Raw genomic sequence first — 25,918 nt, forward strand, 5'->3', positions numbered from 1 at the left:
GAGAAAGAAAGAGGGAGATAGATAAACAGGATGAAACGGAAGTACATAGTAGTGTATTGAGAGGGGGTAAACTGGATTCGGGTCGGTGGTGCATTTGCATATGGATGATTAATTTGTGATAAACTGATTTGTGGCTTCAGAATCTAATAAATTTCAAATTTGTTGCCTTAGGTTAGTTATACAGATGAGGATGACAGTTGCAAAACTGTCTATAAGTTTTGTGCCTTTAGTAATCATTGGTTTCAAAGATAATACCCTTTTGTAATTCCTATTCAGCCCGGGGCGGGGGCAGTGCCTTGACTCAGACAGTTGTCGGTCACCCCGTTCCCGTTTCCTGACATGGGGTAGAGGACAGGGGAGAGGAGAAGTGGGGAAAGAAATGCCTATCACCACAAGGTGCCTCTTTAAAGAAATGTTAAAACTCTTGGGGGTTTTTTTGGACTGGATTTACTTTTTTTTTTTTCTTTTTTACAGTTAATTATTTGGAGTTTGAAATAAATCTTAATATGTCCAATTTCTACTTTTCTATAAATAATTACTGATTACTGAACTTAGCTTTGGTGGCCTTCTATAATTAACTCATGTCGTTCTTTTCTAAATATGATAGATTCTCAAATATTTAAATCTTTGACACCAGCATTTTTATTTTTTTATTTTTATGTTTTTTTTTTTTTGACCACGCCGCATGGCTTCCGGGATCTTTGTTCCCCGACCAGGGGTTGAACCCGCTCCCTCTGCAGTGAAAGCACAGAGTCCTAACCACTGGACTGCCAGTGAATTCCTGACACCAGAAATTTTAGATTTAATGTAATTCACAAATTATTTCCCATTAACTATTTTTGACATTTGTTTGATGTTTGTGTGCTTCCTCCTCTTTATCTGAGATCTTGGAAAAGTACTTCAGTAAGTGATAAATAATTTTAGTCTATTTTGATGAGTACTTGGCAAAGATGTCAAATATCTTTTATATTAACATTCAAAATCTAGTTTAACCCGTTCCCTTCTATTCCATTTTCCTCCTTTTTCTGTGATCTCTTGAAATGGCGAGATGTGAGATGATGTTTCCATCAGGTTCCTCTTAACTGTCCTCTGCAAATGATGAAGGAAGGACTGGATTGACTTGGTACCTTCTTCCATCAGAGCCCCTGTATTCATGATGAAGAAGTTTGCTCATAGTTTCTTTCTAGGCTGACCCCTAAAAAGGTTTTCTGCTATGTTTTGCTATTCTGTATTTTTAAATGTTACTGTGATGTTTCTGGAGAAGAATTACCAGAATTCTTCCTATCACCACTGCACCCATGTTCTCCAGGACTTGGTCTTCTCTCAGCTGGACAGTGCAACAGCCCATCACTATCTCCTTGTATTGGATCTGCCCACACTCCCATTCGTCCCCTGTAAGAGCCCTTCACTCCTCTGCATACAAACCTCCCCTTCTCCCTGTAGCCCTCAATCTGAAGCCTAAGCTCCTGGAATGCCATTCAAGCTTGGTAATCAGTGTGATCAGATCTTGAACGAGAAGTTTCCATTGCTGAAGCACATGAAAGATGGTGTTTTAAATGAGAGGGAGAATAAGGACAAGCTCTGTCCACTGGCCCCTCAGGTGGCCTTTCCAGAATTCCATTCGGAAACACGGTTTCTATTCACTCAGTTTAGACCTCTTCAGAAATGTCTCCCGTCTGGGCCTCAGGGAGCCCAACAGAACACACGGTTCTATTCACTCAATTTAGACCTCTTCAGAAATGTCTCCCGTCTGGGCCTCAGGGAGCCCACTTGTAACATGGAGATGAGAGACTAGACCAGAAACTCTCAGTTTGAGCAACACTGACGCCTGAACTGATTAGCCAGATTGGCTGTGTTTGTGTGTGGCAGTTCTTTTTGGAGAGAGTATCTAACTGTACTTAGTATTTAAAATGGGTCTCAGTCCTCAAAACTGAAAAAGACAAACAAAAATGCTAGGATGGAGGCAGGAATAGCGGGGGTCAGAGTAAGAGAGACAATAGTCAGATGTCTTCTGCAAATGAACACAGTTTACTTATAAAGCTCAATGGCAAACTTTTAACATACCCATTCCTGTTTTCTACCCATGTGCTTTCGATTTAGGAGTTCTAGGAAAAGAGCTTCATTTTTGCATATTATACTGTTTGCTGTTTATTCAGAAGGAGGCAAGCAGTGGGTGAATTTTTGAAATATTTTTCTAGACCCATTGGTAATGTCCTCAATCCTCAGGTGAACAAAGAACTGGTTTTCAGGAAAAGCCACAGCAAATCATGTTTCTTTTTTCCTACGTGGAGGAATCTCTGCTTCTCATTTGAATATTTTACCCACTTTGTAGCAAGAGAAAGAGCCCTAGGCTGTAGATAGTGAGGTGAATGCCTTTGGGGATGTACTGAAGTGTGAACACAGGTCAGATCTCAGATCTCAGTGTTTGAGAAGCTCTCCCCTCTTTGGAGAGTTCTATGGGAATACAGAAGTTTATTTATTATTTGAACTCTCATAGGAAATGTTCTCGTCCATAACTTATCACTTCCTCCATCCGTATGTAAAATAAATGTGTTCTTTCACCCTCCATTGGTGCTGCAGCTCCACCAGAGACAAGGGAAAGTCTTGGTCGTGAGCTGCTACACTTGCCATCTGGCTCCTGTGAACTCATTGTTGCTTGACTTGGAGGAGCTTGAGGCGGGCTGATTTTTGTTTTTTGTTTTCCTTCATATATTACCGTATTTTTATTAGTTTCATTTTATTTATTTATTTATTTATTTATTTATTGCTGTACGTGGGCCTCTCACCGTTGTGGCCCCTCCCGTTGCGGAGCACAGGCTCCGGACACGCAGGCCCAGAGGCCATGGCTCACGGCCCTAGCCGCTCCGCGGAATGTGGGATCCTCCCAGACTGGGGCACGAACCCGTGTCCCCTGCATTGGCAGGCGGACTCCCAACCACTGCGCCACCAGGGAAGCCCTAGTTTCATTTATTGATGTCTCTTTGGTGTGGTGACAGCTGGGGTCGGGGGAGGTACTCAACTTTCTCATGTGAAAAGGGTGTGATATTGACTGAAAATGATGGTGAAAATTCTTCAACGCGCTCCGGCGGGCTTTGGCAGCATGTGGTGAAACTTTGAAGCCAATTCCCATGCCTAGAACCAGCCCAGCACGGACCAGGAGGTGCTCTGTGGAGGGAGGAAAGCATCCCCTCCCCAGCAGTGGTACCTTGCCCAGGGACTTTTAGAAAACAAAGTTGAAACACCGTAATTCGAAAAGACACATGCACCCCAGTGTGCATTGCAGCACTATTTACAACAGGCAGGACATGGAAGCAACCTAAGTGTCCATCAACAGAGGAATGGATAAGGAAGATGTGGTACATATATACAATGGAATATTACTCAGCCATAAAAAGAATGAAATAATGCTATTTGCAGCAACATGAATGGACCTAGAGATTGTCATACTGAGTGAAGTCAGATAGAGAAAGACAAATACCATATGGTATCGCTTATATGTGGAATCTAAAAAAAAGTATACAAATGAACTTACCTACAAAACAGAAATAGAGTTATAACAATTTTGGTCTTAAAATAACCTCTAGGGTTTTATTCAGTTTATAGTTCACAGACCTCTGACTTGATGATTTAGAGCAACATCTTTCAACACTTAATGATTTCTCTTGCACGTGACAGGGACAGGCACAACAGAGGCACAATGAGCATGCAGGGTCCTTCAATACCATCCAAACTCAAATGCTGAGGTTCCTGGGCAAGTTTTTTATTATCATTATTGGTTTAAATTTCTAATATTCCATTTTTCAAATATAACGTGTATTTATTATTTTTTGAATTTTGCTTGATATCATATTACGTAGAGACAATGTTAGACTTTACTCCAAGTCTGTAACTCTGGAAAATATTGAAGGTTAAAGACCTCCCTTTCTGATTTTGCGTGGACGGAAACAGTTTATTTGCTAAGAAGTACACTTCCCCATTAATTTCAGTAAGACTCCTGATAGCCCCCTTGTTTACTTAGAAACCAGCCAGATGAGAATCCTCCAAATTCCCATCCATTGCCTTATTGTTTGTCTTCAGATATCTCTGGATATAATGGCACTTACCATGATTTAATCAAAATTTACTTATGCTTTTCTCCTCTCCCAAGGGGCCTATGTTTTGAACCCCTTTTAAGCATTGTAATTCAGAACAACAGCGCTGCAGAAACTTAACCAAGCATAGGTGACTTTAGTGTAAAACATCCCCCAAGTATGTAAGCTCATGCCACCTGGTCATCCACTCCACCATATGCGAGTTTTCCCACTTGTTGACCTCTTGGTGTAAAAAAAAAGTTCTTTTCTGGTCTGAATTTTAAGGCTTTACAGATTTTATGGCTGGAGCATTCTCTATATTGTAATAATCATTTGGAATAAAACCTGTCCCTACCTAAGTTTGACAGTGGTAAATATTTCAGTCATTCCATCTGAACTCAAAAATGTGTATTTTTAAATTTTCTAGGACAGGGTTTGTGTGTGTGTGTGTCTCAAACTATATCCTTGTGTTTTTTACATTTTTGAATTGTTTGCATCTGTATCATAATGAAATACAGGGAGACATGTCAAAATCTTCCTGTGATTTAGGAAATTTAGGTTTTTATTTTCCCCTTATGAATATATTTTCCTGCAACAAAACTCTCCATTCAAAAAATGACTTTCCCCTATAATTGGCTTCTCCTCTATTCTTCTGTGTTTAATGAAAAGTTCCACTATCGACTCATTTCTTTGCTTGGAACCATGGAAGTCCATGCTGAAATGGCTTTTTTGCCAACATGGCTAGTTAGAAATATTGTATAATACAGAGTAATCTACCTAACAGTTCACAAAATTTGAGTCACTGCAACTTTCTCCCGTTGCGGAGCACAGGCTCCGGACGTGCAGGCTCAGCGGCCATGGCTCACGGGCCCAGCCGCTCCGTGACATGTGGGATCTTCCCGGACCGGGGCACGAACCCGCGTCTCCTGCATCGGCAGGCGGACTCTCAGCCACTGTGCCACCAGGGAAGCCCACTGCAACTTTTAAAATGTGATATATCTTCTTGTATTTATATATGTGCTACACCAGGACATTCTCCTTACTAAATACCCTTAGAAATATTGCAACTTAATTATTCTTTAGATGGAAATAAATCCCAATGTCTTCTAAAGACTGTATATTTTATAGGCTCTTTTATCCACACTTGACAGTACTTTTCGAAACAAAAAACCAAAGAGCTAAAATATATTACAATTTGAATATAGAAAGTGAAACTTTCTAATTACCCTCATAATGAACATATAGTCAGTTTGAAATTACATTGTTTAGTTATTATATACTTAACTATAATTTCATAAACAAGTTTTTCAGAAAGATATTTAAAGGTAACTCTCAAAAGTGTGGAATAGGATTTCCCTGGCAGTCCAGTGGCTAAGACTCCACACTTCCAGTGCAGGGGGCTTGGGTTTGATCCCTTGTCAGGGAACTAAGATCCCACATCCCCTTGGGAGTGTTGTTAAAAAAAACCCAACAACAATAACAAAAAACAAGTGTGGAATAGAGCAGGTATTTTAATGAATAACGCCGTTTTTAAAAAAAGATTTATTATTATATTTATTTATTTATTTAATTTATTTTTGGCTGCATCTGGTCTTAGTTGAGGCACTCGGGATCTTCGTTGAGGCTTGCAGGATCTTTCATCGCGGCGCGCGGGCTCTTCGGTGCAGCACGCAGGCATCTCTAGTTGTGGTGTGTGGGTTGTTTTCTCTTTAGTTGTGGTGCGAAGGCTCCAGGGCGTGTGGCCTCTGTAGTTTGCGGCACGCAGGCTCTCTAGTTGAAGTGCACCAGCTCAGTAGTTGTGGCGCGTGGGCTTAGTTGCCCCGTGGCAAGTGGGATCTTAGATCCCTGACCAGGGATCGAACCGGCATTCCCGGCCTTGTAAGGCGTATTCTTTACCACTGGACCACCAGGGAAGTACCAATAATGCAGTTCTAATAAAAAGAAATATATATATATTTTGTCTTTTTATTGCATGTATTTGAGATGATGGGATACTCAGTAGCCTTATTTTGGTAATTATTTCAATATATGTAAGAACATTATGCTGTACAACTTAAACTTATACAGTGATGTATGTCAAGTACATCTCAATAAAACTGGGGGAGGAGGGGAGGTGGTTTTAAAAGGCAAATAAAACACTTTAGCCGAAAGAAAGAACAATGCAATTTATAACAATTTTTAAAAATGTATTGCTTTTTCAAACAATTGTTAGTGAGGAACATTATCACATGCCTTACTTCTCCAGTCTCAGACCCCAGGTTTTGTCCCTGAGTCTCTGGAACTGAGCAGTGTTGAGTTTGGTCTCCTGGCTGAATGAGGAATAGAAACGGAAGAGCGCTTCTGTAGGATGTCAGTATGAAATGGACCATTCTACCTAGGGAGAATTTTGTATTTCTCATTCTAGTTTGTAATTCAGAGACAAACCTAGCTTTTGTTTCCTCAAACTGCTTCAGTTAATTCTAACTGCAGTAAATGTTCCCAGATCCAACCACTGCCCTACAGCTACCACTTGGAGCCCCACATTCCCAACCTCTGAATTGCTTGAGCCTCTGGAACGCGGCATGCGAGCAAACTGCTGGGAAAAACAGCTTTTTATTGAAGCCGTTTCAACTTGTTAGGAGGAAACGTTAGTTTTATGACGTCAGTGGCCAACACATCTGTAAAGCTTTTACCATAAAACTTCTAGATAGTAACTTAAAATCGGCACTTTCAAAGTGCCGGGAAGTAACATACCTCAGCCCCTTACTACGCCCCTGGCGATCTCCGCGATGATGTGAGCTCCCTTGCCCCGCCCCTCGCGGTCGCGCTCCACTCAGTTCAAGTCCCTGGAAGCCCTGCCTCTAACTCTGCGCGTGCGCAGTTTCTTATGGAACCGGAAGCAGAGAGCTCGGCGTGGAGCTTGGCGTGGAGCTCGCGCTCCCGGAGGTAAGTTTCTTCTTTCTAGTGTAAATTTGTGCTGCGTGGTCCACCATACCCCACCCTCAGCGTCTTGGGAGTCACTACGGACTTAAAATGCCGGCACCCGGCCTTCCGCCCCCAGTAAATCCAGACGTCGCCGTCACAGGTCTGGTGTTTTCCTTTGCGTTTGAAATCGCTCTGAGGTGGGTCCCGGAGCCCTTGACAAAAGCCTTAGGTCCAGGTAGACAGCGCCTTTCGCTTCTTTTTCCTTCATAAAGCCCTTTACTGCCTCTGCCTTCCCCCTGTAAAGCCCTCTTCCGCGAGGTGGATTCGCGGCTGCGCAGCCTCCCCCCCCTCGGCCCCTGGAGGGCGGCGCCGGTCGCCCCGCTCCCGGAGAGCTCGCGTCCTCTCCCAGGTCCTGGGATTCTGGAGAGCCCGCCCCTCTCCGGAACCCCCTCCCTCCCTCGCAGCCCCTTTGTCCTCGTGTCTCCTCAAGCCGGTCCTTCTGCTCCGCGGGCCTCCCCTTCGTAGTCAGCCCTTCCCCTCGCCCCGCGTAGGGGGAGGTGACCTGGCCAGCCGTGTGACACCCAATGTTCTTCGGTCTCCCCGCTGGAAAATACGTTTTTCGGGTAGGCGGGTATCTTATTCAGTCGCCATCCCTGTAAATACGTGGGCGAGGGGGACCAGGAGAAGCTGAGACACAGAGCGACTGAGAGAAGAATAGAAAAACCGAGGTGAGAAAAGAATGAGGGAGAACCAATAGAGACGTAGAGGCTTGGCTTAGGGACTTGTAAAGAGACAATAAAATGGAAGAGACTAAGCCTTGCAAGTAACAGGTGGATAAAGTAAAGAAGTGAATTATACAGAATCTAATTATACATTAGATTTCCTCTAATCCACAGATTAGAGGAAAACATAGATAGAGGGGCCCTGATTCAGCGGTAGGAAGGGAGGCAACAGCGATGAGGTCCTTCACACAGAGAGCGGGGGGGAGAGCGTAGATGAGGTGGAACCATGGCCTTCAGAGCATCAAGGTGCTGGGAGAGAGAACAGCAGAGGAAGAAAGAAGAACACCAAGGAACCATAGCCACCTGGGGTGCCAGAGAGTGAGGAGGGAGGGAGTGTATCACGGACAGAAGGGGTGTAACCCGGAGGGCTGAGAGGGAGCAGAGGTGGGGGAGGAAAGAGCATCAAGAGGGGAAACAGGTTGCAGAGCGGGGCAGGCCGGGTGTGAGGGAGGAAATGGAGAGGAGGGCAGGCACAGCAGGAGAGCGGAGGGGAGCAGAGAGACGGAGACGGAGAAAACTAGGGAGACAGATAAACGGAGTGAAATGGAAACACCCAGTAGTGCAGGTAGAGCGGGAACTGGATGCAGGTGGGTGGTGGTGAGTTGTTTGGATGTGGATGATTAAGCTGTGATGTATGATCTGTGGTTTCAGAAGGTAGTAAATTTAAAATTTGTTTGCTTAAATTATACAGATGACCGTGAGAATTGGAAAACTTTCTTATAAGGTTTGTGCATTTTGCAGTTATTTGTATCAGAAGATAACTTCCATCTCCAGTCCCTATTCAGCCAGGGGGCAGTGACTTGACTCAAGACAGCTGTGGGTCACCCCCTTTCCTTTTCCTGGCATGAGATAGAGCACAGGGGAGAGAAGTGGGGCAAGAAATGACTGACTCTGTTACTGCGTGGTGCCTCTTTGAAGGAACATTAAAAGTGAGTTTTTTTCTAATGGATTCACTTTTTTCTTTCTTTTTTTTTCATTTAATTCTTTTTGTAACTTGGAATAAATCTTGGTGCATTAAATTTCTACTTCTCTAATTATAAACTTCTGAAATAAGCTTTGGTGGTCTTGTATAATCAACTCGTGATTCTTTTCTAAATATGATATATTCTCAGTTTTTATAACTTTCACACCAGAATTTTAAAAAAATTCACAAAATACTTCTTTTTAAAATGTGTTTAAGGTTTGTTTGAGGCCTGCCTCCTGTCTCCTCTTTATCTTGTGTATTGGGAAAGTTCTTTGGTAACTAGTAAATAATTTTAGACTGTTATGATGAGTTAAGATGATACTAAGATGTCAGTCATCTTTTATATTAACAGTCAAAACCTAGTTTAACCAGTTAGTCTAATATTCAGTTTTTTTCCATTGTATTTGATCTGTTAGGATAGTGAGCTATGAAGTGATAGGAAGATGCTTCCCTCAGGTCCCACTTGACTGTTCTCTACAAATATTGAAGGATTGGGTGTAGTGACTTGGAACCTTCTTCCATCAGAGCCCCTCTATTCATGATGAAGTTTGCTCAGAGCTGATTTCTAACCTGACTCTTTCCAATGTTTTCTTCACTGGTGGTATATTTTTGCAAATCTGCGTGTTTAAAAGATTTTACTGCAGTCTTCTGGAAAAGAATTAAATGCTTGGTACCAGATCAGACCTTGAAACAGAAGGTTCCTTTGCTGAGGCAAATGAAAGATGGTCTGGTGTTTTAGGTGGGAAGGATGATAAGGACAAACTCTGCCCACTGGCCCTTCTGGATCCCACTTCAGAATTCAGTTCCACCTAATTCTGTTCACTCAACCTGGACTTTCTCATACGTGTCTCCCCTCTGGGCCTCAGGGAGCCCACTTGTAACATGGAGATGAGAGACTAGACCAGAAACTCTCAGCTTGGGTAACTCTGAGCCCTGAAATGATTGGCCAAATCGTGTATGTGTCTGTGTGTGGCAGTTCTTTTTAGAGGGGAGTGTCCAGTTCTATTTAGAATTTTGAATGGGTCCCTGTCTTCCCAGAATGAAAAACAAAAGCAAAGTGCTAGAATGGAGACAAGAACGTAGGGTCAGAGTGGAAGTGACCATGGTCAGATGTATTTTTCTGCGTTAAGTGTAAATTTGAAGAGAGTTTATATCAATTCTGGCCCTCAGACCTCCACTGGCTCTTATTTGTCCTCAGGACAAAATCCGAACTCCTCACTGTGGCTACACATGCCTGTGTCATCCTCAGGGCCCCGCTAGTGTCTCCTGCCTCATCGTGGGATCTGGCCCTTTTCCCATGGTTCACTTTACCCCAGTCACATTCACCTTTTGGTGTTCCCAAACACCAAAACCGTTTCTCTCTCAAATCTTAGTTCCCGTTCTTACCTTCTGCCTTTAAATCCCAGTGGCTCAGGCCCTTTGTGCTCCTTCAGGATTAGGCTCAGAGAGGTCTCTCCATCCCTTCCTGACAATCTCTGTCACGTTGACCATTTATTGCCTCTGTATCAATCAGCGTCATCAGAAATGCCATTTTCTTTTCTTTTTTTTCTTGAATTTTATTTTATTTATGTATTTCTTATACAGCAGGTTCTTATTAGTTATTATTTTATATATATTAGTGTATATATGTCAATCCCAGTCTCCCAATTCACCCCACCCCTCCTCCCTCCCAAGAAATGCCATTTTCTATTGCTTTGGAGTCTTTCTTGTTTTTTCTCCATTGAAGGAGCACAGTGTTTCTCTTCCTTCCGGGATGGCTGCAGCATCTCACCCTGGGGATGTGTTTAGATGCTAAGACTGTGGGTTGGGCTAAATAATCCTCAGGGAAGACCAGGTGAACAGTGTAGGTGATAAGGATGGTTCCCATGTTTGTTTTGAATATTTCAACTGTAATTGATCCTTACCCCATGTGGCTACTTAATAACTCAAAATAAGAACCAAAAGATGTAGGGAGTCCTAAAAAGCCATACAGAATTGGTGTCCTCATGCCATGTCCTGAGGTGTCTCCATGTTTAGTGTGCTGTGTGACTGCTCCGCTGTAGCCCCCAGTGTTCCAGGCTGTGCACATCCAGGCACCAGTCGCCACCATGGACAGGAGCTTTGCCTTCCAGCAGTTCATCTGCTCAGAATCATGGATAATGATTTCACTCTGCTAAGGCGGGGGGCAGAAGTCTGGAGCCTAATGGGGCATGAAGGAGCCCCCCCCTCAGACAGCTAGGGGATTTTTTAATTGCCTGTGAGTGTGGAGGACAGGAGACAAGAATCCTGGGGGCCAATTTTTGACCTTCATACTGAAGGTCAAGTGAATGCCCAGTGTTCTTCGGGAGGTAGCTGGTGACTGTTCCTGTTGCGACTCCTTTGCTGAGCAGGCCTTTATGCCTTTTAGCCCTGTTTTCCCATGAGCGCATGGAGAAGAGGTAGAAAAATGGGGAATTAGAGGGGAGCCTATAGTGGTCTGCAGGAGGGATATGGCATCAAGTGGGAGCTTCAAGATGAGCCCAATGAATGGTATTTGCATTTGTCCCTTGTGGGGTCAAGGGGTGTGTGGAACTGCTGGCAAAGGGTGTTTCAGTTTTGGCTGGAGCACCTGGAATTGGGTTTATGGGTAGTTGTGGGGTGCATTGCATGGTTTGAGGTGCCATAGTGTCTTAGCTCAGGTTCCCTGGGACCTAGCTGCTGACACTGAGGTTTACATGCATTGGTTTAATTAGGTATTTCTTGATCCTACCTGAGGAGGAATGAAGACAGTGGATTTAGGCAAAGAGAAACATTTTCCTCCATTGTGGTTCAAAGTGTGGCCTGAGCTGAGTGCACAGGAATCTTTGGGTGCAGGAAGATGGGTGCCTTGTCCTTAGGTGATGACTCAAGAGCGTGTCCCACAGCATCTATTCCACAGGTGACTTGGGTGTTACGGAGGTTAAGAAACATGCAATTTTTAGAGTAGTAACATAGGGCAAATTGCAGAGATTATTTGCCCACTGTCACAGGAGGGATTCAGGATACTTCAGTGTTATTTAGTATTTGGGATTGCAAATGAAGAAAGTTTCACATCCACTCTGAAAGATACAAAAGAGACTTTGGAATGTTTTCCTGGAAGATGTTGGGTTTGTTACCAAACCAAACTTGGGTCCCCTTGCTTGAGTGCAGTGAAGCCAATCTGTTGACACCAGGTTGTGGTGAAGGAAAGTGCAGCGTTTATTGTAGGTGCCAAGCAAGGAGTCCAGGTAGCTTGTGCTTAAAAGGCCTGAACTCCCTGAAGGCTTTCAGGGAAACTTTTTTTTTTTTTTTTAAACCCTGAGGAGGGGCTGTGCCCTTTTATTTATTTATTTATTTATTTATTTATTTATTTATTTTTAAATTTTATTTTATTTTTTGCTGTGTTGGGTCTTTGTTGCTGTGCGTGGGCTTTTCTCTGGTTGCGGCGAGTGGGGGCTACTCTTCATTGTGGCCTGTGGGCTTCTCATTGCAGTGGCTTCTCGTTACAGAGCACAGGCTCTAAGTGCACAGGCTTCAGTAGTTGTGGCTTGCGGGCTCAGTAGTTGTGGCTCACAGGCTCTAGAGCAAGGCTCAGTCAGTAGTTGTGGTGCACGGGCTTAGTTGCTCTGCAGCATGTGGGATCTTCCCAGACCAGGGCTCAAACCCATGTCCCCTGTATTGGCAGGCGGATTTATTTATGTATGTATGTATGTATGTATGTATGTATTCATTCATTCATTCATCTATCTATTTATCTATCTTATCTATCTATCTATCTATCTATCTATCTATCTATCTATCTATCTATCTATCTATGCTGGGTCTTTAGTTGCTGCATGTGGGATCTAGTTCCCTGACCAGGGATTGAACCTGGGTCCCCTGCATTGGGAGCGCAGAGTCTTAACCGCTGGACCACCAGGGAAGTCTGAGGCAGGAGGATTCTTAACCACTGCGCCACCAGGGAAGCCCCAAAGACTTTTAAAGACAGGATGAGGGAGGGGCATTGTGGGGTGTGTGATCAGCTCGTGGACATTCTTCTGATGGCTTGGTGAGGTAAGTGGGAGTCAACATCATCAGCCTTCTGCTTCTAACCAGTCTGGGGTCTGCGTCCTTATGGGCAGCATACAGTTAACTTTTTTCACCTGGTGGGGGTTTCAGTATCTGCAAAACAGCTCAAAGGACAGGCCTCAGAATGTTATCTATAGTCCTTGAGGAGAAACTAAAGGTCCTTGACGTTGTTTAATGGCTAAAGTATTCTTATTTTGTCTTGTTTGACTGTTTTCCTTTCTTTCTTCATTTTCTCACTTCTATGATTAAATTGTTTCTTTGACTAAAGTTTTCTACAGACAAAAGGCAGGCAGAGAGCATCGAGCGGGGGCTCTGTTCTGGGAAGTCCCCATAGGGTCCTTCTTGGTTACAGGTTCTCATTGGGGCATGTGCATCATTGGAAACATCTTACTTTTTTTTTCTTTTTTTTTTTTTTTGCGGTACGCGGGCCTCCCACCACGGAACACAGGCTCCGGATGCGCAGGCCCAGCAGCCACGGCTCATGGGCCCAGCCGCTCTATGGCATGTGGGATCCTCCCAGACCGGGGCACGAACCCACGTCCCCTGCATCGGCAGGCAGACTCTCAACCACTGCGCCACCAGGGAAGCCCCGAAACATCTTTCTTTTATATATAGCTTTATGAGATCAGTGTTTGGTCTGTGGCCACTGTGAATAAAAATATGGTGTTTTGTGTCTGGTGGTTCCTTGGGTGTCTCATATGTATTTTGCCATCAGGCATGATTTATTAGAGTTTGGAATGTTTTCTGGTATTTTACAGCAGGATGAGTGAATATGGGTCATATGGAGACTGTGTTGGATTTATGAAATTTTGTAAGTTTACTTGAGCCCAGAAGGGAAATTATGAGTAGTAAGCTTCAAATGGCAGAACATTTTCATTAGAGAGATTCTGGTAGGTATGTGTCTATGGGCACAACTTGAGAAGGGTCATTAAGTTCTTTGATGTAGGAAAGATTGTTCCAAGAATCAGAGTACCAGCAACACCACAGTAATCTGCATTCCAGAGGCACATCCTTGGGAAAATGTAGCTGCTACTTCCTTGCTCCTGGGCCAGTATTGGTTCTTCTACTGTCCTCTCCCTACCTGTCTCAACAAAACATGCGTGCGCACACACACACACATGCACACACACACGGTATAGAGAACAGGGAGCCCTTATGCTTTGTTGGTGGGAATGTAATTGGTTCAGCTCTTAGTGAAAGCGATATGGAGTTTCCTCTATAAATTAAACAAAGAACAGGCACACAATCTGTGAAACTCACCTGTGACTAGATATCCAAAGGAAACAAAGTCATTCCAATGAAGGAAATATTTGCACTCCAGTGAGCATTATTGCATTATTCCCAACAGTCTAGGTGTAGAAAGAACCAAAATGTCCGTTGACAAATGAGTGTATATAGAAATTTATATCAGCCATAAATTATTATTATGACATTCTGGCATTACTGTTATTATTTCTGACATAATTTCGGTCGAATAAGACCCATTTTATATGGAAACTAGAAATGTCAAACTCATAGAGCCATAGAGTATAAAGGTTCTTATGAGAACTTGGGTGGTAGGGCAGTTGGGGAGATGTTGGCCAAAGGTTACAAATAGTTCAGTTGTGAAATGAATAAGTACGGCATGGACATCTAATGTACAGTATGCTGACTGTAGTTAATACTGTGTTACTATATGCTTGGAATTTGCTGAGAGAGTAAAACTTAAATGTTCTCACCACACAGACACACGTTGGTAACTGTGAGTTGATGGAAGGGTAAATTACTGTGATAATTGTTACACAGTGTATACATCTGTAAGATAATCACATTGTGTGCCTCCCATGTACAGCATTGTTATTTATCACCTATACCTCAGTAAAGCTGCAAAAGAAAACTAAAGTGCTCGGTGTGCTGGGCCTGCCTGCTCTGAGTGCTTCTCAACCCCGGCTTCACCGTAGATTGCTGAGGCGTTTTGTATATACATGTGTTGTACCCTCTGACCAGAGATTTCCCTTCATATAGTTAGTATGAGGTCCAACCTCAATAGTATTTAAAGTGTCCGAGGTGATTCCAATCTGTATCCATCACTGAGCATTGTGACTCTGGGTCCCCCCATTCCCGAGGGCTGAGATCTGGGCTGAGGGTGAGGGCTCTGCTCTGCGTGGGGATGGATCAGGGCTGGTCTGTGACCTGCAGGGGATCGTCGGGTCCAGCTGAGGTGCCCGCTGCTGCTGGGTACGTGAGGGCCTCACCAGGAGGGGAGCCTGATCTGAAGGAAAGGGTGGGCAAACTGACTTGTTGGTCTCTGTGTGGGAGTCACTGTCCTGAGCCCCTCCTGGGACGGGCCAGCAGAGGACTGTCTGTTCCACATGCTGAGGGCTTCCCTGTGTGTGTGGTTGTGGTACAGGAAGGGGGAGTGTCGATTCTAAGCATGTTTTCATCTTTCAAGATTGTCCTCTGAAGATTCACGTTGTCTGAGGAAGAAGCCCGGAAGAGGAGGGAGAGGAGAGAAGGAGAGTCAGGAATGGCTCTTTCTCAGGTAGAGTCATATTTTCATTTGATTCTCAGTCTGTTCTTTCTGAAATGCCCTTCTTTGGACTCGCTAATCTTGTCTGACTCTGAAGTATCCTGGTTGACACTTGTACTTTCACTGTCATTAAGAGCCTTCCCTCAGTCCCTGTCAGCTCCACTTAGATTTTATTTCCCTATGACAGAGTGATTTGGATGATGAGAGCCCATGGTTGCCACTGGGCGTAGTCCTGGGCAGGATTGGAGACATGGTGTCAGAGCTGTTGGGCAGCAGGAATTGTTTCGGGGTCCCATGTGGATGCAGTGTCCCCTCTCTATAAACCAGGATAAAGAAGCTGCATGTAGGAGGGTGAGAGGGAGACACAAGAGGGAGGAGATATGGGGATATATGTATATGTTTAGCTGATACACTTTGTTATAAAGAAGAAACTAACACACCCTTGTAAAGCAGTTATACTCCAATAAAGATGTTATAAGTAGAAGTCAGGTCTTAATATGCACAATACCTGGTAAAATCTGGATATCAGACTAATTAAGAGAAATTTGTTCTGGCTTTTTCTAAGGCAATTGAAACTAAATGTAGCTGACTTCAAAATCTTAATAATAGGGAATGGAAATGGTCAGTTCAGAGACAGACATCAGTGGTAGAATGTGTTTTAGTCCATCATCGAATTTAAAGTATGAAATCAGCCTAAATCTCTGACAGTTGGAAATTCTTTAAATCATTTTCACACCTCCATTCCTCAGAAATTGTCTTTTCACTCTTTGGATTGCATCCTTTGACACAGTTTCTACCTTTGATGCAGGCAGTGTTCCAGCTTCATTCTTTTGTTAGTAGATATCTAGTTTCTTAGCACCATTTGTTATTGAGACTCTGCTTTCCCTGTTATACAGTCTTGGCATCCATGTCAATACATTTTTCATATATACCAAGGAGTATTTCTGGTATTCTAATCTGCTCCATTGTTTTATGTATCTGTGTTTCTGCAGATACATAAAATACATACATACATAAATACAGATACATACATAAATAAAATCATCATGATTTTACTACTACGTAAAATATCTTTTTCAGTTGAAATGATATCTTAAATATGTTCCATGGCCTTGAATTTTTTCTACACTCTCCTGTTAATGTATTTTGTTTTTTCTTTCAATTTTTAAATGTTTTTTGGCCGCACTGCTCGACTTGCAGGGTATTAGTTCCATTACCAGGGATTGAACTTGGGTGCTCGGTAATTAAAGTGAGGAGTCCTAACCGCTGGACTACCAAGGAATTCCCTTAATGGTTTAAATAGTAGTAATATTACTAACATTTTATGTACATTTTTGTGTGTGCCCACATCTGTAGTGACCTTTCAAGGTTTCTCCAGGAATTCTCTGTCAGTGTACTTTTACTGTTCTTTCTGTTACTAAATTTTCTGCTTCTTTAGCTTCAATTCCAGAGCCCAGCCACCTTAGTTCATGTGCTTGCTCTGTCATTTCTTAGCTTCTTAACCTCAGTTGAGTTTCTCAGACTGTCTCTGACAGTTTTCTCCTCTGTAAGATGGGAACAGATCTTACTCTAAAGAGTTGTTAGGTTGATAATAAGCTCACATCTATAAAGCCTTTAGAGTAGTTTTTTGCATATAGGAAGTATTCAACCACCATTAGTCATTGCTGTTGTCGTCATCATCATAATTTAAGATTTTGACTTTTTTTAAAGCCACTGTGGACTTAAGACATCACTCATTTTATAGCTCATCTAGATATTGAATATCACTCAGTATGTAAAACATAATATGTAATACTTCTGCATAGACAATCCATTATTGAATTTTATTTGTATGTATTTCATATATTTTCCCCCAAAATGAAAAATCCACATTAGTTGGAGGATATCATAATCTCATGAAAAAGCATAAGAAATTAAAATTAGAGACTGATAATTTTCTCCAAATACCTTTACATGGATTTGTCAGAAAACGTACTTCAACTGAATTCATCCTTACCCCTCTCTTCTTGTCATTTTGTGTGCAAATAAGAACTCTCCTCAGGGCCCCTTGGTGAAATGTATTTTCATTTCAGGAACAGTTGACGTTCAAGGATATTGACATAGAATTCTCTCAGGAGGAGTGGGAATGCCTGGAACCCGTTCAGCGAGCCTTGTACAGGGACGTGATGTTGGAGACCTACAGGAACCTGCTCTTCCTGGGTGAGGATAACTTCCCTCTAGAAATAGGGATCTTCCCTTGGTATCTTTGCATTTCCTTTGTGTGCCTCATTTGAGCTGGTTTTCCTTGACTGATATGAAATCCCTGTTGACTGAGACGTGAAACGCTTCATGATATGGCATCAGGAGTATCAACCTACCTTTTCCTCCGATGATCTGCTCACTTCATGATCCATCAGGGGTTGTTCCAGAGCTCATGTAGTTATGGCAAGCTTTTGATATACCCACTTTCCTATTTTCTACCCATGGGCTTTTGATTATGGAGTTCTAGGAAAAGAACTATGTTTCTGCATGTTATACTGTTCCCTGTGTATTCAGAAGGAGGCAAGCAGTGGGTGAATTTTTGAAATATTTTTCTAGACCCATTGGTAATGTCCTCAATCCTCTGGTGAACAAGGAACTAAGTTTCTGGAAAATCCACAGCAAATCATGTTTCTTTGTTCTTAACTGGAGGAATTTCTGTTTCTCATCTGCATATTTTACCCACTTTGTAGCAAAAGAAAGAGCCCTAGGCTGTAGATAGTGAGGTGAATGCCTTTGGGGATGTATCAAAGTTTGAATATAGGTCAGATCTCAGAAGGGCTGAGGGGAAGCCTCATTATTAATAGTGTTTGAGAAACTCTGAACACTCTTGTTGGAGAGTTCTATGAGAATCCCAGTGTTTGTTTATCATTATGAACTCTCAGAGGAAGTTTTTCTGCTCCATAACTTATCCCTCTTGTCCTTCCACATGTAAAATGTATTCTTTCACCCAGCAGTGGTGCTGCAGCTCCTACGGAGACAAAAGCAAAGTCTTTATCATGATCTAGAACACTCCATATCTGGCTCCTGTGAACTGGTTGTTGCTTGACTTTGAGGAGCGTGAGGCGGGCTGTTTTTCTTTTCTCTTTTAAATAGTACCACATTTTATTAGTGTCATTTATTGATGTCTGTCTGTTGTGTTGGCAGCAGGGGGAAAAACAGTCAACTTTCTCATGCATTGAATATGATGGTAAAATTTCCTCAGTGTGCTCCTGCTGGCTAAGGGTGGCCTGTGGTGAAAGTTGAAAGCCAGTTCCCATTCCTGGAACATGCCCAGCATGGGCTAGGAGGCGCTTTGTGGAGGGAGGAATCCATCCCCTCCCTGGCACTCGTATCTTGCCTAGGGATGTTCAGCAGAAAAGGTTGCCAGTCCCAGGCTGGCAGCGGCCCTGAGCAGAGAAATGCCCACCAGGAGAATCGAGACCAGGCCATGAGTCTGGCAGGCTGGCAGTGAGTCCCTGCTGCCCAGTGATCCCAAAGCCTCCTGCTCAATTGAGTACCAGTTGTCCAAAGCGAGCTGTTTTATTGGGGTTTCTTGCCCCCTCCTCTCTCCTTCAGGGCATGATTTTATTGGAAACTCAGTTCTCAGTCCATATAGATAAGAGCTGATGCCTCCAGACTCAATACCTGAACATTTCCCAGTTCCATCCACATTTGATGTTTTTAGGATACGTAATCAGAAGATGGGAGACACTGGCTGTTCTCTTATTCCATCTGGCACCTCAGAACCTACATGGAGCTGTCTCAACCCCTGTCTGCTTATTTAGATCCCTTAGCCATTTCTTACGTTCTGCTTTTGCCACAAACTGCAGGATGTGTGTAACAGCCAGTTTGAATGGATCTTATGTAACTTTTACTTAGGAAAACTGTAAAGATAATGGACAGAGAGATCCTTTTTTTAATCCCCAGTCTTTCATGAGGTGAATATGTGAATATTCAGGGTTTTGCTTTGGCATCTGTGGGTAAAGCTCATGGTTCCATCTGAAGGTCCTATAGAATCTGACACACATATCTTGCATTTTTTCCACTCTTGTACTGCTCTACCTAGTTGGGAAATGTATACTCTTCCTGATTTTGTACTCCTCTAAGTTTGTATGATTGTGCCTCTATAACTCTGTTTTTGAAATACATAGTCCTAGGCTCTGAAATTTTTCTAGTTTGTTTGCTGTGATAATCCACCCTTAGTTAATGGACAACTTCTGGTGGACTCTCTATGGAGTGGGTTTACTGGGTAACGGAAAATCAGAGAATACTTTTCCTCATATCTTGTAACATTTTCCTGCTACATACAGAATCACCACTTCAAGCTGTTTAGTGGAGAGTTCAGCATGTTCCAGGTTACCATCAGAGCCTGGCCGATTAGTCTTTCCACATTCTTTTTTCTGGTTTTGTGGAATGACACAAAGGCATGTCTCAAGGGCACTGTGACAGTGTTTCATATATGCTAATGACCATCCCCTTTCAGCCTCAGTTAAATGGTATAGGAATTTCTCCTAAGAAAAGTGTCCAAGTTCACATCCCCATATTTGTGACATTGTTGAGTAAATTGTTGTTGATGCCGAATTTTTCATCACCTGTGTGTGCACCATTGTTCACTCTGCGTCTGCACCTAATTTTGAAGCATCTTAATGAGAGAGCTTATGAGGTGGAGTGACACTTCCAATGATGAACCAGAAACCATTTCCAGGAGGGATGCTTGAACAACATTTTTAGTTACACAGCTCACGTCTTCTTGCATCTCCCTTGAAGTTTTCTTTTTAAACTCTTGGAATTTGCTGTAATATTATGTGATTTATACTGCTTGTCTGGGTAGTCATGCTTAAGTTATGTCGTCTTAGTCTGTAGGTCCAGGTTCAAATCCTGTTTCTCTCACTACTTTCTGTGTCAGTTGGGATTATGTACATAAAACTGTGAGTCTACTGTCCTAATTTGAAAAATTGTGCTAAGTTTCTTCAAGCCATTTAAAGGAAGTTATTACTGTTAGATGCCTTTGAGTAGTGCATGTTTTTAGTAAAGACTCAAAAGGTACTTTTGTATATCAAGATACATTAATAGTCTGTCATGTTTATTGACATCCCTTTGCATTTTATATTGTATGCTTATTTATTTATTTATTTTTGCGATTTGTCTCAACAACGTTGTTTCTGACTGTAGTTAATAAATTTACCAGTTGCTCACTCTTTATTATGTATATTTTGGAGCCAATGAACTGGATGTTTAAGGGCACTTCATAGGTTGGGAATTGCTCCATTAATTGGTTGTAAATATAAATGGAGAATATTTTATTCATAAATATTTAATTTTGATTTACGGATGATTGGCTTTTAGATGTTTTATGCTTTTTCATGGGTACTGAGAAAAATATTTTGTTTTTTAAAAAAGTTGTTTTATCAAATTCTTCGTTTTATCTACGCTATATTTGTTTCCCAATTCTATCTGCAACTCATTTAGATTATTCATTAATATGCTAGTTTTCTTTTTTTCTTTTATTTTGGCCATGCTGCACAGCTTGTGGGATCTTAGTTCCCTGACCAGGGATTGAACCTGGGCCCTCTGGAGTGAAAGTGCGGCATTCTAACCACAGGTCCGCCAGGGAATTCCCGCTAGTTTTCTATTACTGACTGTTAAAATATGTTGTCTGCTATTTAACAATTATTTGTGACTAATAGGTATGCAGAATATATGCAGAGTGTAATGTATTTTTCTTCTCAGTTCTGAGACAGCGGTCTGTTTACTGTTAATTGGTGTGTGCTTACACATCATGGTGGAAATACACACTTCCTGTGATAGCTAACAGAAGTTATTCCTATGTGAGTATTTTTGGCATAGGTTGTTTGAAAGTACAGTACCCTAAAATTAATTACTTTTTCTTTAGTAAAGAATCATTCCTTTTGTGTTCCTAAAAACTTTAAGATCTTTGTTGGAAAGTTAATAACTTAGGTATAAGTGTTAGTTTTGGTGTAATATCAGGTATTTAACACGAAGCATTTATTTATGAATTAAAATGAATAGGCTACTTATGGTTCTTTTATCTTCTAGACATCTCTCCTATACACGTGATCAAGAAATTACAACTACAAGTAAACACTGGTAGAGGAGAAGTATTACAAACAGTGATGTTCGGAAGACATGAAAGGAATAAAATGAAACATTTTTACCTCAGGGAAGTCCAGGAAAATATATCTGACTTTGAGTCTCAGCAGAGAGGTGAGGTAAGAAATTACAAAGGAACTCCTATGTCCCATAATGAAAATCCTACTGATAAGAGAGATGGACTTGGTAGGAGTGTTGTAGGAATTAAGCCTATTGAAAATAGGCTTGCATCAAGCTTTCGGGATGAATTGCGTATATTTAAAAGTGAACAAAACATTGATGAATTTAATCAAGCTGACAAGAATATCAACTGTAGTGCCTCATTTTCACCACTTCAGATAATTTCTCCTGTTGTCCAAACAAGCATTTCTGATACAAATGGGAATGATTTTATGCATCCTTCAGTACTGACACAAGACCAGAGGGCACACAGGGAACAACCTTACAAATGTAATGAGTGTGGCAAAACCTTTCATCAGGTCTCAGACTGTACTCGACATCAGATCATCCATACAGAAGAAAAATTACATAATTGTGATGTATGTGGCAAAGTTTTTAGTCGAAATTCAGACCTTGCAGTTCATCAGAGAAATCATACTGGAGAGAAATCTTACAAATATAACATGTGTGGCAAAACCCTTAAACATGGCTCACACATCACTGGACATCAGGTAATCCATACAGAAGAGAATTTATATAAATGTGACATGTGTGAAAGAGTCTTTCGTCAAAAATCTTTCCTTGCAGTTCATCAGAGAATTCATACTGCAGAGAAACCTTACAAATGTAATGTGTGTGATAAAGTGTTTCATCACAACTCGAATCGTAGAAGACATCAGAGAATCCATACAGGAGCAAAACCATATAAATGTGATGTATGTGGCAGAGTCTTTAATCGAAGTTCAATCCTTTCACTTCATCAGAGAATTCATACTGGAGAGAAACCTTACAAATGTAACGAGTGTGGGAAGTTCTTTAGTCGAAAAGGAACCCTTGCAAGTCATTGGAGAATTCATACTGGAGAGAAACCTTACAAATGTAATGAGTGTGGTAAAACCTTTTATCACAGCTCAATCCTCAGTCGACATCAGATAATCCATAAAGGAGTGAAATTACATAAATGTGATGTATGTGGCAAAGTTTATAGTCGAAATTCAAATCTTGCAGTTCATCAGAGAACTCATACTGGAGAGAAGCCTTACAAATGTAATGAGTGTGGCCAGGTCTTTAGTCAAAAAGCAACGCTTGCATGTCATCAGGCAATTCATACTGGAGAGGACCCTTACAAATGTAATGTGTGTGGCAAAATCTTTCATCATAGCTCGAACCTCAGGAAACATCAGGTAATTCATAGAGGAGGAAAATTATATAAATGTGATGTGTGTGATAGAGTCTTTAGTCAAAGTTCATACCTTGCAAAACATCATAGAATTCATTCTGGAGAGAAACCTTACAAATGTAATGACTGTGGTAAGGTCTTTAGTGAAAAAGCAGTCCTTGCAGTTCATCAGAGAATTCATACTGGAGAGGAACCTTACCAATGTAGTGAGTGTGGCAAAGTCTTTAGTCAGAAAGCAGCCCTTGCAAGGCATCAGGTAATTCATACTGGAGAGAAATGTTACAAATGTAATGAGTGTGGCAAAACCTTTCAGCAGAGCTCAACCCTCACTCGACATCAGAACATCCATACAGGAGAGAAATTACATAAATGTGATATATGTGGCAAAGTTTATAGTCGAAATTCAGACCTTGCAATTCATCGGAGAAATCATACTGGAGAGAAACCTTACAAATGTAATGAGTGTGGCAAGACCTTTAATTACAGATCGAAACTCAGTAGACATCAGTTAATCCACACAGAAGAAAAATTACATAAGTGTGATGTATGTGGCAGAGTCTTTAGTCAAAATTCATATCTTGCAAGACATCAGAGGATTCATACTGGAGAGAAACCTTACAAATGTAATGAGTGTGGCAAAACCTTTAACGATAAGTCAGCCCACAGTCGACATCAGATGATCCATACAGGAGCAAAACCATATAAATGTGATTTTGATTTTTGTGGCAAAGGCTTTCGTCGCAATTCACACCTTGCAGCTCATAAGAGAACTCATACTCGAGAGAGACCTTATAAATGTAATGTCTGTGGCAAGGTCTTTACTCAAAATCCACACCTCAGGATTCATCAGAGGAGTCATACTGGAGAGAAACCTTACAAATGTAATGAGTGTGGCAAGGTATTTAGTCAAAATGCAACCCTTGCAAAGCATCAGAGAATACATACTGGAAAAAAAACCTTACAAATATAATTAGTGTGGTAAGGTCTTTAGTCAAAATTCACTACTTGCAACTCATTGTAGAATACATGCTGTAGAGAAACCTTTCAAAAATACTGAGTGCTGAAAAGCCTTTACTCAGATTTCAACCCTCACTACACATTAGGTAATAAATACAGAGGGGAAACCATATTAATGTAATATAGGTGGGAAGGACTTCCTTCAAAATTGACACTTTCAGTCCATGGGAGATTCCTAGTGGTAGAAATCATGCACATGTCTTCAGTGTGGCAAAGCCTTACGATTGGATAATCCATGCTAGACAGAAACCATAGAAATGTAATGAATGTCTCAAAGTCTTTAGTCAGAATTCATACCTTAATATCCACTAAAGAATTTATACTGGAGAGAAATCTTTCAAATATAATGTGTGGCATATCCTTCAGTTTACTTTCAATCCTACCTTACCATCAGGTAATCCATACTGGTGAGAGACTTTAAGTGAGGGTTTTGGCAGGTGTCCACATGTTACGCTTCATTGGAAAAATCACGCTGGAAAGAATCAGATAAACGTATTTAGTATGACCAGGCCTTTCGAGAAGAAATTCATTCACTAAAGAATTCATTCTGGAGACTACCTCACAAATGCCATGCATGGGAAAAACCTTTACTCAGGGCTCACATCTCACCAATCATCAGATAATCTATACTGGACAGGACATTACAGATGTAATGAATGTGTCAAAGCTTTTGCGTTGTGCCTTAAAAAGTGAGTATTGCAAGGTTTCAGATTATTGCTCATTCATCACTAGATATCAAAATACTTATCCTGGAGGGAAACCACACAAATGTAATGTGTGTGGCAAGAAATGTTGTAAAGATTTTCAAGTATCAACACATTTGGTGTAATGATATGGAAATTTTTTGAGCCCTTCTGACAACAGACTGTATCAGAGAATCTATACTAGAAACAGATGTCTTTAGTTCTTGGAGATTAATCTGAGATATTGCATACAACAGAATAATTACAAGTCATGTATGGTAAAACGTATGACATGATGTGTATGACAGGAAGAAGGACATTTGTGGAAATGGCCCATTATCTTCAGTGTATAAATATTTAATTATTTGTCTTTTCTTGAAAAGGCTGTGTTGCTCTTAATGCCTTTCAACCTGAAGTTTGAAGTCTGTTGATTTTATGCCTTAATTACAGGCCTTTCAGAATGGTCTCTGGGAAAGAATCAATAAGATGCGGGGGCTGACTTCATTAGCTATAGTTCATCCACATCGATGTTCCCTGGTAAAAGTGGGACCCTTTATTATCAAATTCAGTAGCGTGTGAATTAACATTAGTTGGGGGGTGGCAGTGAATAGTGTAAAACTGTGACATGACTAATCATGCTTACTATATTCAGGCCCTTCTGTAGATAGGCCATTACGGGTTACAGCACAGAATGGTCTACCAACTGGCCGTGAACAGAGCAGAAGGGACATTAAGGAACTGGGCTTTTCACGGGAGGAGAGTGACAGGTTCCTAGGGACTGATTATATGGTAGAAACAGTACAAAGGAAAAGCTGATCACTCTTTGCAATGAATGGGAATAGCTGTTCAATATATGTATGTTTAATGAAAAACTAGTCTTCTTGGAAATTGAAAGAGAGCAGTTAGCATGAGAGAAAAACAGTATGTGCATGTGTATGATTCACATTTGACTGTTGCCATTACATTTTGCTTTGGTTTAATTCTGAATCAATTAAAATAGGTGTTCTTTAATTAATAAAATCAGTCATTTTTCATAACCCTGGATGAATCATGTTTCTTCCACCAACACAGTTTTATTCCACTTTAATACTTTATAACAGAAGCTAGCATTGCATCATTAGGCTCTCAGGGTTGAAAGAATCTGTAACAATTTCTTTCCCTGATGGAATCAAACAACATACAATTTATATATTATATATTCATAATTTGTATCTGACTTATTCTCTGCAAACTCTGCTCCAGAATATTTATGCGGCTATAGTGAAAATACCGTAGGAGTGCATTTCAGACTCTGCCTTCTATTAAAGAACAAATATTGAACCAAGTAAATTTAAAGAACTAACTGGCTTTCTTGCATGATTTGCGAATCAGCGTGCATCCCATCTAGTATCAATAAATAAAGAGGGGCTCAAAGCAGCTGTACAAAATGGAAATCATTTGTGAATAGAAACCAGGCAGGATAAGAAAGATATTTCCAAAAGAAAAAAGTTTTTTT

The 25,918-nt window shown here is 41.4% G+C and overlaps 1 protein-coding gene across 3 annotated transcripts in view; it reads left to right on the forward strand.

Moving 5' to 3' along the window:
* Nucleotides 1-25,531, forward strand: part of LOC308605912 (uncharacterized protein) — a 94,048-nt gene extending 68,517 nt beyond the window's left edge. The window contains exons 1-4 of one of the 3 annotated variants that reach the window (XM_081216245.1): nt 6,957-6,995; nt 15,196-15,285; nt 17,346-17,472; nt 21,331-25,531. In XM_081216245.1, coding sequence (XP_081072371.1) covers nt 15,271-15,285; nt 17,346-17,472; nt 21,331-23,693 — 2,505 coding nt within the window. In that variant the 5' untranslated portion in view covers nt 6,957-6,995; nt 15,196-15,270 and the 3' untranslated portion in view covers nt 23,694-25,531. Of the gene's footprint in view, nt 1-6,956; nt 6,996-15,195; nt 15,286-17,345; nt 17,473-21,330 lie in introns of those variants that run through there. The other 2 variants (XM_081216246.1, XM_081216247.1) reach the window with 2 other exon arrangements.
* The last annotated feature ends 387 nt before the right edge of the window (nt 25,532-25,918 follow it).

Source organism: Mesoplodon bidens, assembly GCF_964165515.1.
Source record: "Mesoplodon bidens genome assembly, chromosome: 18".
Taxonomy (NCBI): domain Eukaryota; kingdom Metazoa; phylum Chordata; class Mammalia; order Artiodactyla; family Ziphiidae; genus Mesoplodon; species Mesoplodon bidens.